The 17860-nt window shown below is 46.7% G+C and overlaps 2 protein-coding genes across 4 annotated transcripts; one reads left to right on the top strand and one right to left on the bottom strand.

Annotated features, from left to right (window-relative positions):
- Positions 1 to 275: 275 nt before the first annotated feature.
- Positions 276 to 1843, bottom strand: Znf582 (zinc finger protein 582). Its single transcript, XM_048369005.1, has 2 exons — positions 1742 to 1843; positions 276 to 1591 (listed from the first exon to the last, which is right to left on the bottom strand). Exons 1-2 carry the CDS (start codon positions 1827 to 1829, stop codon positions 276 to 278), a joined length of 1404 nt encoding a protein of 467 aa, XP_048224962.1. The 5' UTR covers positions 1830 to 1843.
- Positions 1844 to 5347: 3504 nt separating this feature from the next.
- On the top strand, positions 5348 to 17285 carry Znf583 (zinc finger protein 583). Of its 3 annotated transcripts, none has more exons than XM_048329299.1 (5): positions 5348 to 5483; positions 7634 to 7729; positions 9883 to 10009; positions 10683 to 10781; positions 15280 to 17285. In XM_048329299.1, the coding sequence occupies exons 2-5, from the start codon at positions 7721 to 7723 to the stop codon at positions 16755 to 16757; spliced, it is 1713 nt and encodes a 570-aa protein (XP_048185256.1). In that variant the 5' UTR covers positions 5348 to 5483; positions 7634 to 7720; the 3' UTR covers positions 16758 to 17285. The 3 variants fall into 3 exon arrangements, with proteins under 3 accessions (XP_048185256.1, XP_048185257.1, XP_048185255.1); XM_048329300.1 differs by having other exon boundaries at positions 5446 to 5483; positions 7646 to 7729; XM_048329298.1 differs by lacking the exon at positions 5348 to 5483 and having other exon boundaries at positions 7561 to 7729.
- The last annotated feature ends 575 nt before the right edge of the window (positions 17286 to 17860 follow it).

Genomic DNA, 17860 nt, shown 5'->3' with positions numbered 1-17860 from the left:
TACTCATGGTACCTGCAGGATTCATTTCCTTGTGAACCCAAGTATAACTGAGCTTTTTAATTCTTTCTCAAGAAAACACACACTGGCTCTTGTAAAACTTAGTAAACTGAATAGAAAATGTGGTTCTGCAATGTGTCCAACCGTCTTTTCCTGTCATGGCCCTGTCTAGTTTCTCCACACCATGTTCACATGGCTATGCGGGTGAGGATGAAGGTGGCCTGCCAGGAGGCATCCAAGCTCAGCCTTTCTCCAAATGCACCCAGAGCTATGCTGGCCTAAGCCACAGGACTCTTCCCGGCACCTCCATTCCTACAGTTCTCCTCCAAGGTAAGTTCTCTGAGGATCAACAGAGGCTGGGTGCTGAGAGTGGGTTTCTTCATGCTCACTCTGTTCATGTGAGCCTCTCTAGTCTGCAGCCTCTGACGCTGAGCAGTAGCTGATTCCTGACTCAAGGGCCTTCCACACTCCTCACATTCATGGGATTCTTCCTCAGCAGGAGCTGGCTGGTGCTGAAGCAGCCTAGAGCAATGACCGAATGCTTTCCCCTTCTCCTGACATGCGTGCCGTTTGTGTGGCGTCTGTAATGTACCGTGAGATGCAAGAGGTGTCTGAAGGCCCGGCTGCATAGCTGGCACTGGTAGGGCCTCTCTCCTGTGTGGATTCTCTGGTGCTGCTTCAGCTGTGAGCTCACCCTGAAGGTCTTTGCACACACCTGGCACATGAAGGGCTTCTCTCCCGTGTGGATTCTCTGGTGTCGGATGAGCGTGGAGCCCTGGTTGAAGGCCTTCCTGCACTCCCGTGCACTCGAGCAGCTTCTTGCCAGTGTGTACAGTGTGATGCTGCATCAGCTGGGACCGGTGAGTGAAGGTCTTCCCGCACTCCTGGCACTTGTAGGGCTTCTCCCTGGTGTGAATCTGCTGGTGCACCTGCAGGTATGAGATGTGGTTGAAGGCCTTGCCACATTCTTCACACTGATAGGGCTTCTCTCCGGTGTGAATTCTCTGGTGCTCCAGCAACTGTGAGCTGAGGCTAAAGGCTTTGGCACACACGGTGCATGCGTAGAGCTTCTCTCCAGTGTGAACTCGCTGGTGCTGTACAAAGTTTGAGCCGGAATTGAAGGCTTTGCCACACTCCTTACATTCATATGGCTTCTTGCTGGAGTGGATATTCTCATGCTGAACCAATCGTGAGCTATACTTAAAGGCTTTCCCGCACTCCTTACACTTGTAGGGTTTCTCATGACTTTGAATTCCTTGAGGGTTCATGAGGAATTCCTCTCCCCAGAAGTTTTTCCTGCATTTGCTGTATGCAGAGGGTTTTCCTCTGGTGTGAGTGTTCTGATAAAAAGCAAGGGATGTTGGTGGGTTGAAAGTAGGCATTTCTTCCTGGCTGAGTAATATCTGGCTGGAAGGTCTGTCTGGATTCCCTGTCTGTCTTTCAAATGGGCTTCTGCATTTCCAATCATCCTGGAAATGCAGGAACTCCACATTGAAACTTGAAAGGCTTTCCATTATGTCCCACTGGGGTGGATCAACTGCACAAATAGGACACCTTGGAAGTGAGATTTTGATATCACAGCCTGATGCCAACACTGAAACACAACAAAAAGGAGGGTATGGGGAGGTGGGATAGCTGCTCAGCAAGTAGCTTGCCCTAAGATAAAACCTCATTATGAGAGGGGAGGGGGAGGGAGGGAGAAGAGAGATGGCCAGGATGCTCTTTGCACAGACGCCTCACTCACCTGGACCCGGGCTTCCTGTGGATGCCCATTCCTCTGTCCAGGGCACTCTGCCTTGCTCCAGGAAGAAGATCACATCAGATTTGAACATAACAAGACCTAGGGACGAGAGGACACAGACGCCAGACCCCAGGCTCAGTCATGGAGCAGGAGAGGCAGTCACAGGGGGACAGAGGAAGACAAAGCTAGGACCCGAGAGTCAGAGAAGACAAAGCTTTAGCTAATGGGAAGCTCTTAATTCATTAAAAAAAAAAATGACCAGTTGGCTACAAAACTGAAAAGCAGCCAAGAACTGGCCAGAGGAAGTGCTCAATGGGGCAAGCAGAGCACCTCACCCAGAGAAAGCAGGTTCCTGAAGGTCTCCAGCATCACATCCCTGTACAAATCCCGCTAAGGTGGCTCCAGGTACTCCCATTCTTCCTGGGAGAAAATGATGGCCACATCCTTGAACAGTTTAGCACCCTGGAACAGCAGGCACAGAACACCACACATTCAGGACAATGCTGGTGGAGGGATGAGCGAAGAGGCTGGGGGAGGGGGCACCACAGGAAGGGGCATTCTGGTGAATAGAACAAACTAGAGCTAGACATGAGCAAGTGGCAGAGGAGAGGCCCAAGTAATCAGATGTCTCACTTCTCCTTTACTCCTCTTTGCTGAAAATCCAACTCAGGCCCAGCTCCTGGATAAAAACTTAAAAGCTAAATGAATGCTGAGAGCCAGTGGCTCACAGACACGCCTGCAATCCTAGCTACTCAGAAGGCTGAGATCTGAACATTGTAGTTTAAGCCAGCTCAGGGAAGAAAAGTCAGAGAGGTTCTATCTTGAAAATAACCAGCAAAAGGCCAAGCTGGAGATGTGGCCTTGAACCTAAAGCGCCACAGAGCAAGCTGAGCACTGGTGAGAGCCTGAGTTCAAAGCCTGGTACTGGCAAATAAATAAACTAACTAAATGAAATTGTCCTGTTAAGAATGGTGTAGTAAAACATGATGCCCACACTGCTTGACACATAGCACAGCACATTCTCAACTAAGGTGACACCCATTGTTTCTAACTTTATGGAATATGGATGCACCTTGCCCAAATTGTTTAAAAATTTATAAGAAGTATTTTCTTAAATTATGAGAACAAGCTCACACCTGTAATCCTAGCTAGTTGGGAAGCTGAGATCTGGGGACTGAAGTTCAAAGCCAGCCCAGGCAGGAAGGAGACCTTTATCTCCATTAATCACAGGAAAGGTCAGAAGTGGCACTGGGGCTCAAGTGGTAGAGCAAAAGAAGCTCAAGGACCATGTCCAAGCCCTGAGTTCAATCCCACGAACAATAAAAAATAATTTAAAAAACTCACAAGGGACATGACTTGCAGAATTCAGATGTGGATGGGTCCTCTGAACTTCTCTTTTGGGGAAGAGCAGAGTCTGTAGAGGGCAGAGCTGAGGGAGGCAAGAGACACTGTGAGGGGTGGGATTACTCCATAATCAGCAAAGGAGTAAGCCCTTCCAGAGATACAGCGGTATCTGTCAAAGAAAATAGAAATTAGTGCCAGGTGCGGGTGGCTCAAGCCTGTAATCCTACTACTCAGGAGGCAGAAATCTGAGGATCGCGGTTCAAAGCCAGACCGGGCAGGGAAGTCTGTGAGACTCTTTTATCTCCAATTAACCATCAGAAAAACGGAGGTGTTGCTGTGGCTTAAGCGATAGAGCGCTAGCCTTGAGCCAAAGAGCTCTGGGACATTGCTCAGGCCGAGTTCAAGCCCCACGACTGGCAAAAGGAAACAGAAATTAGCGTGGAAGTAGGCAAGACCACAGGTAAGCAATCAGTTGAATCATTTTTGGCACGACCTTACAATGGAATGTCACACGGCTATCAAAAATGACACAGGGAGCCAGGCGCCAGCAGGGGGCGGTAGGCGAGGAGTTGCGCGGGGGCCGACGGGAAGTGTAGTTCACGCTCGGAAACGTCAGAGCGCGACGCTGAGACCAACCATCCTTTCAGGCCGGAGACGCCCGACCGCAGCAGTAGCTCCTCACGGACCTCCACCGGAACTCAGAGAAACCTCCGGAGCCCCTCACCTGCCACCTCCTCGGTTCTGGTGCCACCGTGGCCGCGACGCCCAGGCCAGGTTGCGTCTCCACTTCTTTGGCAGCCTGGAGCAGCTGGAAGATGGCGCAGGCGCACGCCGGCGGTGCGCCGTGATTGGTCCAGAGCCGCAGTCGCTTCTGGGTAACGCAGTCTCTGGGCAGTCAAGTGGTCTCATCCAGAGACGCGGGGTGACACATCGGTGATGTTCTAGCTCCTGTCGTGTTTTCCTAGAGGTAGAAAAGCGTGTCAGATCTTCACAGAGAGTCACAGACTCCAAAATAGCTAAGACAACTTTGACAGAAATAAGGATTAAATAAATCATTCTACCCAATACCGGGGCCCACTTTATAACCAAGGTATCTTGACAAAGTACGCATAGACCAATGAGACAGAACACAATCCAGAAGGCACACAAAAACACCTTTATTGCTATACAATTTACATGCCATACAAGTCACATGCCATTGGGGTTTATCTTTTTAGTATTTTCACAGAATGCATCAGTATCACTACACTCAAGTTATACAACATTTTCTTCTCCAGAAGAACCCCAGTAGCATTATTAATGGCCATGAATGAGGCATTGCTCATCCTCTTGTACCAGCCCTAAAGCAATATACTTTTTCTTTTCTTTTTTTGCTCGTTTTTTCTTTTGCCAGTCCTGGGACTTGGGACTCAGGGCCTGAGCACTGTCCCTGAGCTTCTTTTTGCTCAGGGCTAGCTCTCTACCACTTGAGCCATAGCGCCACTTCCGGCTTTTTCTGTTGATGTTGATGTGGTACTGAGGAATCAAACCCAGGGCTTCATGCATGCAAGGCAAGCACTCTACCGTTAAGCCACATTCCCAGCCCCACTAATCTACTTTCTGCCCCTGAAATTGCTGCTTTGGGATATTTCATATTAATATAAGTTTTGGATTGTTCCCACTCTTTGGCTATTGTGATTGATAATGCAATAAATACTTATGTACTACTTTTTGCATTCAGTCGTGTTTCTACTTTTCTTACATGTACATCTAAAGCTGGAATTCCTGAGCCATAGGGTAACTCCATTTAACATGTTGAAATGTATGTCTACACAGAGAGAGAGAGAAAGAGAAAGGGGGAGAGAGAGAGGGAGGGAGGGAGAGAGGAAGAGAGAGAGAGAGAGAGAGAGAGAGAGAGAGAGTCCCAACACTACATCTCCTCTACCTCAGAATGTTACCGTACCGGGTAAATAAAGTCTTTAATTTGGAGTTGGGAATGTAACTCGGTGGTAGAGCACCTGAGGTTCAATCCCAGCGCCGCAGCGTCTGTGACGTGGTGGTGAAGATGCAAAGGGGCTCCTTCCAGTCCACCCAGTATAGCCAGCAGCGGGGGGGGGGGGGGGGGGGGGGGGGGGCATGCGCGGCTCCGGTGACAGCTCCCAGCGTTCTCTGCGCGATGGTGGCGCCGGTGGACTTCAGTTCCCAGCGGCCCGTGCGTGTACGGAGCCCAGCCACCGGCGCGACCCCGGGGGAGAGGTGGGCGCCTTTGTGAGCGGCTGACGGCGGGAGCCCCAGCCGCTGCCCAGCTTGGCCCGCGTGGCCGCGCCCAGGGACCCGGCCTGACCTGACCTGACCGCGGAGGCGGTGAGGACTGCAGGAGCGGAGGGCATCCTGAGATGAGCAGCGGCGGCCGGGCCACCGCGTATGTGGCCATGGGAGACCCGCGTGACAATGTGGGAATGTGTGTGACAGCGTGGGGGGTGGCTGTGTGTGACAGCGTGATAATGTGACTGACAGGATGGGAGGAGGTGGCTGTGACTGACAGTGACTTTGTGTGTGACTGACAGTGGGACCATGTGTGACAGCGTGGAGGGTGACTGCGAATGACAGTGTGACTGTGTGTCTGAAGTCATGGTGTGTGACTGATAGTGTGAGCATGTGTGACAGCATGCGATGTGACAGGGACAGATGTGCAACTGACAATATGACAGTGTGTAACAGTAACTGTGTGACTGACAATGACTATGACTGTGACAGTGTGTGAGCAACAGCGTGACTGCGACTGTGTGACAGTGTGTGACTGTGTGACTGACGGTGTATGTGACAGCATTTGGGGGGCAGTGACTGTGTGACTGACAGTAACAGTGTGTGATAGTGTGTGACATCATGGAGGGTGGTGACAGCATGAGACAGGTGAGGGTGAGGGTAGTGACTGTGTGACAGTGTGTGACTGATTGTATGTGACTGTGTGATGGTATGTGACTATGTGACAATGTAATGGTGACAGTGACAGCATGTGACTATGTGATTATGTGTGTGTAACTGACAGTGTGACAGTGTGGGGACTGTGACAGTGTGAGATCACACCTGTGTCAGCAGCCAGGCCTGTGACAGTGACATTGAGGAGGACCATGTGATACTAACAGTAAGTCCCTGCCATCAGGCCTGTGACAGCATGTGGATTGTTGACACTGTGACTGCGAGATAATGCCACTGTGTGTGACCCTCTGAAGATTGTGACAGCATTTGAGAATGTGACACCAAGAGACTGATGGCAGCTGTGTGAAGAGTAAATGGAAGGAATGGTAGACTGAGTGTTTCTGGCATTTGAGTTCTTTGATTCAGAGCTTTTGTGTGTGTGTCAGTAGTGGGGCTTGAACTCAGGGCCTGGGCACTCTTCCTGAGGACTTTTGCTTAAGGCTAGCGCTCTGCCACTTTAAGCCACAGCTCTACTTCTGGGTTTTAAGTGGTTTATTGGAGATAACGAGTCTCACGGGGACTTTTCTGCCGGGGCTGGCTTTTAACAGCAATCCTCAGATCTCAGCCTCCTGAGGAGCTAGGATTACAGGTGTGAGCCACTTGGCACCTGGCATACTCAGATCTTCTTACCACTAAGTTGCACCACTCCGTGTGCATGTGTGTTGGCAGGACTGGAGTTTTAATGCAGGGCCTTGCACCCGTGAGGCAGCCACTTGAGCCACATCTCCAGTCCTTTTTGCTTTTCTTATTTTTCAGATATGGTCTCTTGAGTTTGGGCTTGGCCTGCCTGTAACCATAATCCTACTGCCTATCCCTCCTTTGTAGGTGGAGTTACTGCCATGTACCACCATGCCTAGTTTGTTCATTGAGATGGGATCTCGCTGACTTTTTTTTTTTTTTTTTTTGCCTAGTCAGTCCTCAAACCAAAACCCTGCATGCCCACCTTCCAAGTTGCTCTGTTGACAGGTGTGAGACATGGTATTCTGCATACAACTTGTCAAATGCTTTATTCTTCAAGGTAGTGAAGCCTAGCAGGGGAAAAGCTCATGACTAAGTGGTTCCAGTGACCATCCATTCACACACAGCCTGTGCTTCCTTTTGGCTCCCTCTCCTGAGGAAATTGTTCAGAAAAGTCGAGTTTTCCAGATGCAGTAGCTGGGGGCCCTAATCTGCTCCTGTGTCCCCAGACCTCGTGGTTGCTCTGGTGCTCACATTGGTGCCTCAGAGGGAGCTGCTTGGCAGCCTCAGCCCTCGTCCTTTAGAAGAATGGGGACCTTCCAGACTTGACTTCTCCTTATCCTGGTTATTTATTATCCTGATAAAATGTATTACCTTGGGTAATTAAAATAGATGGAAAGCCTTACCTGGTAGTGCTGTTCTGTAATTGCTTTTGTAGTTTGATAATCACAAATGAGGAGAGAACATAGGCACAAAAGGTGTATTGTATTCTTAAGATACAGAGTACATGGGGGAAAAGCATTGTAACGTTCTAGCCTACCTGGCTGGTGGAGAAGGAATGGCAGGTTTCCGGGCTGGTGATCCCAGGCACTGCGGGGCAGGCCTGGCATCCATGGTTTCTTTCTCCTTAACCAGCTATTTCCTCAGGACACCGCCCTTCTCTCGGAGAGGAGCTTAAAGGAGGGCAGGAGAGCTGTCACACACGCTTAAAATCTTAAAGCCATGTCCAAGGTAAAGAAGCGCTGTCGCATTTTTCAGATTTAAACAAACATTTTTTTTTGTTTTCCTCCATAATTCCCCAGCCTAACAAAATCTGTTTCTGTATTGACTTGCTCCTCATGTTCTCCATTCCAGCAAAGAAAAAAAAAAGTCCCCAAAGCCTCCCTTTCCTTAGTAGTTTTCATCTTTTCCCAAGAAACAGTTCAGCCCCTCCTGTGGGCTGGATGTGAGGAGTTCTTAAGAATGGCGCCCATGGTAGGATATGGCATGGCCTTCACTGAACTTGGGGTGAGCCAGATGGGCTATGGGCAGTGTTAGTCACAGAGGGCATATGGCCAGGACTCCTGTCCAGGGAGTCTTGGATGAGACATTTGAGTCAGCTAAGTGGGGGAGGGGGACCGGGAGGGAAAGGTGTTCCTAAATGTTCTGTGTGCTGCGAGGCCTGACTGGGACCAGTGAGGTCTCACTTAGGTCCGTCCTGAGTTGATAGCAGGCCCCAGCTACGTTATTCTGATTAATCAAGGTAATCTTAGTAGACTTAATGTAGAAAAGTAGGTGACTTTTTGGAAAAGAAATTAATGAAGGAAGCATTTGAATCTATATTTTTAGAAATGACAAAAATCTCTAATAACTAAAACAATAAACAGTGGGAAATGGGAGCCAGAAGGAATAACAAATGAAAAGCAAACAAACAACAAAAAAAGGATTCTTTTTTTTTCTTTTGTTTGTGCCAGTCCTGGGTTTTGGACTCAGGGCCTGGGCACTATCCCTGGCTTCTTTTTGCTCAAGGCTAGCACTCTACCACTTGAGCCACAGCACCACTTTTGGCCTTTTCTACATATGTGGTGCTGAGGAATCAAACCCTAGACTTCATGCATGTGAGGCAAGCACTTTACCATTAGGCCATATTCCCAGCCCAAAAAAGAATCCTATAAGGGCTGAGAACATGGCTTAGTGGTAGAGTGCTTGCCTAGCATGCAGAAAGCCCTCAGTTTGATTCCTCAGTACCACATAAACAGAAAAAGCCAGAAGTGGGGCTATGGCTCAAGTGGTAGAGTATTAGCCTTGAGCAAAAGAAGCTCAGAGACAGTGCCTAGGTCCTTAGTTCAAACCCCAGGACTGACAAAAAAAAAAAAAAAAGAATGGCAAACATTACTTCATTAATTGAAGTCTTTGCTAAGTGCTGTGGTAAATAAAGATAGAGTGTCCCTTCTTCATGGAATTGAGGGTCTACGGGCTTGCTTGCCTTATGATTATGGATTGGTACAACTTAAAATCAGTCAGGTGGACATGTTACTTGGAAAAAATTTTTTTCTCACACTCCAGAGGTTCTGTGGGTTAAATGTAAAAGCCATAAACTGCTAGATTAAGTGCAAAGAGGAAGGTGAGCCAGATTCAGAAATCTGATGCTGGCTGTCCTGTCTCTGCCCGGTCAGCCCTGGATGTGCTGTGGTGGCTGACAGAGAGGCTAGATTTGAATACCAAGCCACCCACATTCGCACGGCCACATGTGTAGCTAATCACACACTGGAGAGAGCAGATTTAAGTTCACACAATGCTAATGGCAAGAAGATGATATCTTGTCCCAGTTGCTCATCCTCCTGATATCCACATCACCAGTTACAGGCTAGGTCACATGGGCCAAGTGATGTAGGTGCTGATGGTGAGGATGTGAGAGTGGTAGAAAATGGAGAGCCTCTGGACTTTGGTCTGAGTCACCTATTATTTCTGTTTGATGGGTTATTACTCAGGGTGTGATACTGTTGGTCATTGTGCAATGTGCTATTTATCCTTTCTCCACCAGTGGAGATAGTCTCTGCCATTGCATACTTTCTATGCAATATCAGAACAAGGACAAATACTGTCCAGCAATAGCTGCACATGCCTCTCTCATGCCTCTCATGTATGCATGGTCTGGCATGGTAGAACACATCTGTCATTCCAGCATTTGGGAGTCTGGGACAGGAGGCTGGAGGAATGTAAGCTCAATACTTGTCTGGGATTATATAAGAGGGCCCATCTCAAAACAAAACATATAGCTAGAAATGTGTGCTGCACACAGCATTTTTCTTGTAAAGAGTAGACAAGTTGACCCTCACTCTTAACCGAGGTCCATGTGTGGGTGTGGACGCTGGTGGAGCAACAATGCGCTTCTGTTGTTTCAGGACTTGGTGACATTTGGGGATGTGTCTGTGAACTTCACCCAAGCGGAGTGGGAATGTCTGAACCCCGCGCAGAGGAGCCTGTACAGGGGGGTGATGCTGGACAACTACAGGATCCTGGTGTCCCTGGGTGAGGGAGGCCACACCCTGCCTGAGGAGCCCTTCTTCCTCTGTCCTTGAGTCCTGGGTGAGGGAGGCCCAACCACCGAGCATCTGTGTTCCAGTGAAATGTCTGGAACGCTCCTAACGGGCATTGCTAAATTTCTCTGCTGTAGTGGCACACACCTGTAGCCCCATCTACTCAAAAGGTTGAGGCAGGATTGCTTGAATCCAGGAGTTCAGTGTCAGCCTAGAGAATACAGCATTTCCCATTTCATATCCCATTTCAAAAACATTTTGAGGGCTGAGAATATAGCTTCGTGGTAGAGTGCTTGCCTAGCATGCATGAAGCCCTGGGTTTGATGCCTTAGTACTATATAAACAGAAAAGGCCAGAAATGGTGTTGAGGCTCAAGTGGCAGAGTGCTAGCCTTGAGCAAAAGAAGCTCTGGGACAGTGCTCAGGCCCTGAATCCAAGCCCTAGGACTGGCAAAAAAAAAAAATTATTTTGAAATATTTTTCTGTGTTCTCCCAAACAGATTGCGTTTTGCTGCCTTTGTGGCTTCCTTGGGTGATTCCTGTTCCTTTACCCTCTCCATTCTTCCAGCACACTTCCTTGAGTCTCCAGAGCCCCCTATCTCTTGGGGGCTGAGGCACTTGAGACGGCTTCCAGTCCAGGCTGAGTTCTCTTTTATTTCTTGCCAGCAGGAATTTCTGTTTGTAAGCCCGATGTGATCACACTACTGGAACAAGGAAAAGAACCCTGGAGGTCACGGAAGAAGGGGTCCAAGGGCGCAAGCCATGGTGAGTGACAGGGCAGGGAGGGAGGGCCCCCCACCCACACCAGGACCTGCTGAGCTGTGCTCACACCTGTGCTTTTACCTGGGTAGCTTTGGTTGGAGGCTCAGGCCTGGAAGAACCCCGGAGGCCTGGTCAGCACGCGCCCTCATCCACTATGTGCTCACAGGCCACTCACTCCCCACCCTGCCCACTCTGTCCTCGAATGTACCATCCACTCCGCAAAACCATTTTCCCCTTCTCTGAGTCCAAATACCACAGCTTCTGTTTGTACTAAACTAACCCCCCCAAAACAAAAACAAAAACAAAAAAACCCACAACTTTTGCACATCCAATTCCTTTTTAATTTCCGGACCTTATTTCCTTTTGCGTCCTTCATTCCTTTTAGACTGAAGGAGGAGTGTGTGAACTCTCTGGACCTCTCACTGGGATTCTCCTAATGTCTAAGGACTATCCAGAGGTTAAGAAGCCAGAACAGAGAAAGGAAAGCACTTCCTGTGCTGTTTTCCTGTTTGGGAAACTGGAAGGGGACAGCATTCAATAGAAATAGTGAGAAGAAAGTAAGTTGGCATGAGGAAAGATAGGCTTGGCTGTGGACAAGGGAGACCTGTTTTCATGCGCTGTCAAGAATGCCAGGTGTAGTGATGCATCTTGCAAGCGGGTTGGCTGATGGAGCTCAGGAGAAAGTCTGGCCCAGAGGTGTGGCTTCAGTTGGATGAGGTGTCTGTCTTAAGCAGTTGAGCAGTAAAGCCAGTGCTGAGGTATTTGTGTAGAATCAGACAATGTTGCTGGCGCAGGTGGCTCACACCTGTCATCCTAACTGCTCAGGAGGCAGAGACCTCAGGATCGCAGTTCCAAGCCAGCCCTGGCCATCAAGTCCACGAGACTGTGATTTCCAATTAGCCACAAGAAAACAGGAAGTAGTGCTGGGGCTGAAGGGGTGATCTACTAGCCTTGAGTGAAAAAGTTCAGGGACAGAGCACTGGCCCCATGACTCGACCAAAAAAAAAGAAAAACAATGTTATCAGAGTCCATGACCCAACCAAAAAAGAAAAAAGAAAAAAAGAAAATAAACAATGTTTTCAGCGTCCTCTAGTAAACTGCCTTTGCAGTGTTTTTCTGCTTAGGTCTTACACATTTTGGGGACCTGGTATGGTGGTACCCACCTGCAGTCTCATCTATAAGGAGGGATGAGTAGAAGGGTCTGAGTAAACAGTGCAAGACACTATCTAAAAAATAACTGAAACAAAAAAGGATGGGGTCCTTCTTTGAAGGGTAGAGCATCTGCCTAGCAAGTGCAAGGCTCTAGACTTAAAAATCAGCACTGTCAAAAAGGAAAAAAAGGGTTGGGAATATGGCCTAGTGGTAGAGTGCTTGCCTCGTATACAGGAAGCACTGGGTTCAATTCCTTAACACGACATATATGGAAAAAGCCAGAAGTGGCAGTGTGGCTCAAGTGGTAGAGCACTAGCCTTGAGCAAAAAGAAGCCAGGGACAGTGCTCAGGCCTTGAGTTCAAGCTCCATGACTGGCAAAAAAAAAAAAATCTACACATCTTGGTTATTCTAAGTAAGTTTTTAGATTCTCATCTACAGTAGTAGGAAGTTTATTTCTGTGCATTGAAGCAGAATAATCTCTTCTTTGTTATTTTCTTTATATCCCTACTAGATATTTTTGTTTCTTATTTTATATATGTACTATTTTGAAAAGAATTTATTAGGTTGCTATTCATTAGTCTTGTGTATTTTTCAAGGTTCAGGATGTATTACAATTCTTTTAATCAATTCTGTCTTTGCTTTTCTCATTTATTTCTTTCCTCTGACTTTCTTGTTTATTTTATTCCTCACATGACTGAAATGAGAGCTTATTCTGTTAGTTATTTTTCTCTTGGTACAGACTATGAATTTTCCTGTTTGTTTATCTCCAGCTCTGTTGCTTCTCCTGTTGATCCTTGCATTTAGTGGTTTTCTTACTGCTATTTCCCTTCTATAATTGTAAACTACTTTCACACGAGTTAGTTCAGAGTCTCACAGATTTTCCTGCTGGGGCTGGCTTCTAGTGGTAATCCTGATCTCAGCCTCCTGAGTAGCTAGGATTACAGGCCTGAACCACTAGAGCCTGCTGCCTTGACTATTTTATTTTGGGTCATGTGCACTTCACATAAATTTTAAAACAGATTTGAAAATTTCTACTCAGAAAGCTGTTCTTAGTTGGCACTGCATTTAACTTCACATCAGTTTGGAGGCAGAATTGCTATTTTAACAACATTAATTCTTCTAATTCATGAATGTGGTTTAATAAGCCATTTATTATCTTTTTTTTTTTTTTTTGCCAGTCTGGGGCTGAACTCAGGGCCTGAGCACTGTCCCTGGCTTCTTTTTGCTCAAGGCTAGCACTCTGCCACTTGAGCCACAGTGCCACTTCTGGCTTTTTCTATATATGTGGTGCTGAGGAACGGAACCCAGGGCTTCATGTATACGAGGCAAGCACTCTTGCCACTAAGCCACATTCCCAGCTCCAAGCCATTTAGTATCATTTTTATTAATTTCTCTTGAGAATGTTTTGTAGTATCCAGCGTGGTATTCTTGTGTAAAAACTTTTTTCCTGACCCTTTTATGCTTTTTAGGTGCTATTATAAGTTGAACTTTTAAATTCCATTTCCCAGAAGATTAAAGCTAGTATGCAGAAAATGAAGTCTGATGTTCATATTAACTTTCAGTCTTAGGACATTTCAGTAATTGTTTTGTGGGACTGTTTTGCATTATCATACCACCTGCAAAGAGTTTTATTGTTTCCTTCCTTATCTTCTTTCTTTTAATATGCTACAATAGCTAGCATTTCATGTACAAAGCTGAATAAATAAGCACAGATAAGTTTATTTTGTTCCCATCTTTGTTTTACTATTTTTATTTATTGTTCCATTCCTAAGAGTACACATTCCTATTATTCTCATCTGACTGGAAAGGGTATATAGTCTCACTAGACTGAAAATTTATGGATATACATTATAGTCATTGCAGCCATGATTCTCAAATTTTAGTCTATCAGAATTACACGGAGAACTTGTTAAAATACAACTACTGAGCCCTATGTAGATTTCTGATTAAGTCTGAACTGAGGGCTGATCACAAGCATTTCTGATGAGTTCCTGGGAGAAACTGTTGGTTTAAAGCCATATTTTAAGGACTACTAATCAACAGCAGCTACTGGAAATACTATGTTAAAAAAAAATACCTAAGGGGCTGGGGATGTGGCCTAGTGGCAAGAGAGCTTGCCTCGTATACATGAGGCCCTGGGTTCGATTCCCCAGCACCACATATACAGAAAATGGCCAGAAGTGGTGCTGTGGCTCAAGTGGCAGAGTGCTAGCCTTGAGCAAAAGGAAGCCAGGGACAACGCTCAGGCCCTGAGTCCAAGGCCCAGGACTGGCCAAAAAAAAAAAAAAAACCTAAGGGGCTGGGAATATGACCTAGTGGTAGAGTGCTTGCCTTGCATGCATGAAGCCCTGGGTTCGATTCCTCAGCACCACATATATAGAAAAAGCCAGAAGTGGCACTGTGGCTCAAGTGGTAGAGTGCTAACCTTGAGCAAAAAGAAGCCAGGGACAGTGCTCAGGCTCTGAGTCCAAGCCCCAGGATTGGCAAAACAAACAAACAAAACAAAAAAACACTGAAAAGCTAGTAAGTGAATTAATATTGTTTTAAAAACATACAGTCAGGTGCCAGTGGCTCACAGTCTGTAATCCTAGCTACTGAGGAGGCTGGGATGTGAGGCCCCAGGTCCCAAGCCAATTCAGGCTTGACCCTCAGAAAACCAGAAGTGGTTCTATGGCTCAAGTGGTAGAACACTAGCCTTGATTGATAAAGCTCAAGGACAGCGACAGCGACAGCGCCCAGGCCCTGAGTTCAAGTACCACCTCCACAAAAAAAGCAGCCAAAAGAAGATAAAAGATAAAAGAGAAGAGATAAAATCCAGTCAGAGCAACAAAGTGAGAAAAAAACTTTAAAAGAAGGAGGTGGGCTGGGAATGTGGCTTAGTGGTAAAGTGCTTGTCTAGCATGCATGAAGCCCTAGGTTTGATTTCTCAGTACCACATAAACAGAAAACAAAACAAAACAGAAGTGGCACTAGCTTTAAGCTAAAGCTCAGGGACAGCATCCAGGCCCTCAGCTCAAGCCCCAGGACTGGCAAAAAGGGGGTGATGTGCTTAACACAAGAAAGATGAACACAGACCACACCTGGGCTATGTTAGAAAAAGCAAGCAGTTTGGTTCAGTCTTGTTTCAGAGATAGAGGTGTGATTCAAGTGGTAGAGCTCCTATCTAGCCAGCCCAGAATGCTGAGTTCAAACCCAGGACCATCAAGATTTTCTGTTGTTGTTCGTGAAGCCATTGTAGTTTTTGAGATCAATTGTGAAGTGACATTTGTTTTTTCTCTTATTTTTTGTTTTGGAAGTTCTCTATGACAAATAAATACAAGTGGCATTTGTTTCCTTGGTATCTTTTAGATTGGGAGTATGTATTTAAGACCAGTGAATTTTCATCAAAGCAAGACATCTATGAAGAATCCACTAAGGTAGTCACAGTGGGAAGGAGCCACCTTCAGCACAGCCTGGATTGTCTCAATTTGAAAGAAGACTGTGAAAGTCAGGACTTGTTTGAAGACAAGCTGGGGAACCAGCAGGTACACCTTAGTCACTTGATGGTCACTCATAAAGACATCCTCCCTGAAGACAGGAGTACAGGGTGTCATCCACCTTGGCAAGCATTCCGTCAGGGTGCAGTTCCAGACACTCAACAGCACTTCCCCAGGAAACAAAGAGTACACAAGCAGGAGCCAAGAGAGAGAAGTTCTCAGAAAAGGTCTAGTGACAGGAAGCTTAAAAAAGTCTGCGTGGAACAGAGACTTTTGAAGTGTACCGAGTGTGACAAAGTCTTCAACCAGAGCTCCTCGCTCACACTGCACCAGAGAATCCACACCGGAGAGAAGCCCTACGCATGTGTTGAATGTGGAAAATCCTTCAGCCAAAGTGCAAACCTGGCACAGCACAAGAGAACACACACGGGGGAGAAGCCCTATGAGTGTAAAGAGTGTAGGAAGGCCTTCAGCCAGAATGCACACCTTGCTCAACACCAGAGAGTTCATACTGGAGAAAAGCCTTACCAGTGCATTGAGTGTAAAAAGGCCTTCAGCCAGGTTGCACACCTAACTCAACATCAGCGGGTCCACACTGGAGAGAGGCCATTCGAATGCACTGAATGCGGAAAGGCCTTTAGTAACGGCTCATTTCTCGCTCAGCACCAGCGAATTCATACAGGAGAGAAACCATTTGTGTGTAATGTGTGTGCAAAAGCCTTCAGCCATCGTGGATACCTAATTGTGCATCAAAGAATTCATACTGGGGAGAGACCATACGAGTGTAAGGAATGTCAGAAATCTTTCAGTCAGTATGCACACTTGGCCCAGCATCACAGAGTTCACACTGGAGAGAAACCGTATGAATGCAAGGTATGTAGGAAGGCCTTCAGCCAAGTCGCATACCTTGATCAACACCAGAGGGTCCACACTGGAGAGAAACCCTACGAATGCACCCAGTGTGGGAAAGCCTTCAGCAACAGCTCATCACTCACGCAACATCAGAGAAGTCACACTGGAGAAAAACCTTTTATGTGCAAGGAATGTAGGAAAACATTTAGCCAGAATGCAGGTCTAGCTCAGCACCAGAGAATCCACACTGGAGAGAAGCCATACGAATGCAATGTGTGTGGGAAAGCCTTCAGCTACAGTGGCTCCCTGACCCTGCACCAAAGAATCCACACAGGAGAAAAACCTTATGAATGCAAGGACTGCAGGAAATCTTTCAGGCAGCGTGCACACCTTGCTCATCATGAGAAAATTCATATGATGGAGTCATTCCTGACACTCTCCTCTCCTTCACCCTCCACATCCAGCCAGTTGCCAAGAGCTGTAGGCTTTATCTCGTAAACCTATCTGGAATCCCACTCATTTGATCCATTTCATCATCCTTGTCCAACACACATTCATCTGTTCAACACACAATGTGCAGGCAGCTTCAGAATTGGTGTCCTTGCCTCTGTCATCTGCCCACATTTTAACTAAACTCATCTTTTGGTTATATCATTTCCCCCTCATTAAAATCCCTCACTTGACAACAATAGTTCTTAGGATGAAGCACATATCCTCAAAATAGTCTGGAAGGCCTCCATACCCACCAAATACCTGGGTCTATTTCCCAAAGACTTCGTGTCATTTCCCATCTCATTGTCTAGATAATTACCCAGAATCAAGAGTTTATTTAGGCATCCAATAGACCTGAGTTCCAATCCTTGCTCTACCATTTTCTAGCCCTAATTCTGGGGAAGCATTTTGTCCTTTAGAAACCTTAGTCTTATTTATACTATGGGAAAAGTAATGGTACTACCTCAAAAGTTAATGGGAAAAATAAAATAGTGCATGTAAATTACTCAGCAGAGTGCCTAGCATAAAGTAACAACTCAAATATTAATGTAAAAGGCTGGGAATATGGCTCAGCAGTAGAGAGCTTGCCTGGCATGCATGAAGGCCTGGGTTCAATTCCTCAGCACCACATAAACAGGAAAAAAAAAGCTGGAAGTGGTGCTGTGGCTCCAGTGGTAGAGTGCTAGCCTTGAGCAAAACGAAGCCAAGGACAGTGCTCAGGCCGAGTCCAAGCCCCAGGACTGGCAAAAAATAAAAATAAAAATAAATATATATATGTAAAATAAGACCACACAGTATACAAAGGACCACAAGGAAGCAGACACACAAAAAGTGCAAAAAGTGGCATGCTTGAAGCCCTGGGTTCCATTTCTTAGCACAACATACACAGAAAAAGCCAGAATTGGGCACTATAGCTCAAGTGGTAGAGTGCTAGCCTTGAGCAAAAAGGGACAGTGCTCAGGCCCTGAGTCCAAGCCCTAGATGGCAAAAAAAAAAAAGGCACAACTGGAAGCACAATGGGGCACCTTGACTGGTGTCCCAGTATCATTCTTGTGTGTGCCAGGACTGAGGCTACAAATCAGGGCCTCACATTCTTATTTACCTTTATT

This window comes from Perognathus longimembris, chromosome 20, assembly GCF_023159225.1.
Source record: "Perognathus longimembris pacificus isolate PPM17 chromosome 20, ASM2315922v1, whole genome shotgun sequence".
In the NCBI taxonomy this organism is placed as follows: Eukaryota; Metazoa; Chordata; class Mammalia; order Rodentia; family Heteromyidae; genus Perognathus; species Perognathus longimembris.
The sequence above is the reverse complement of the archived record's forward strand: the minus strand, read 5'-3'. Positions and strand labels throughout refer to the sequence as shown.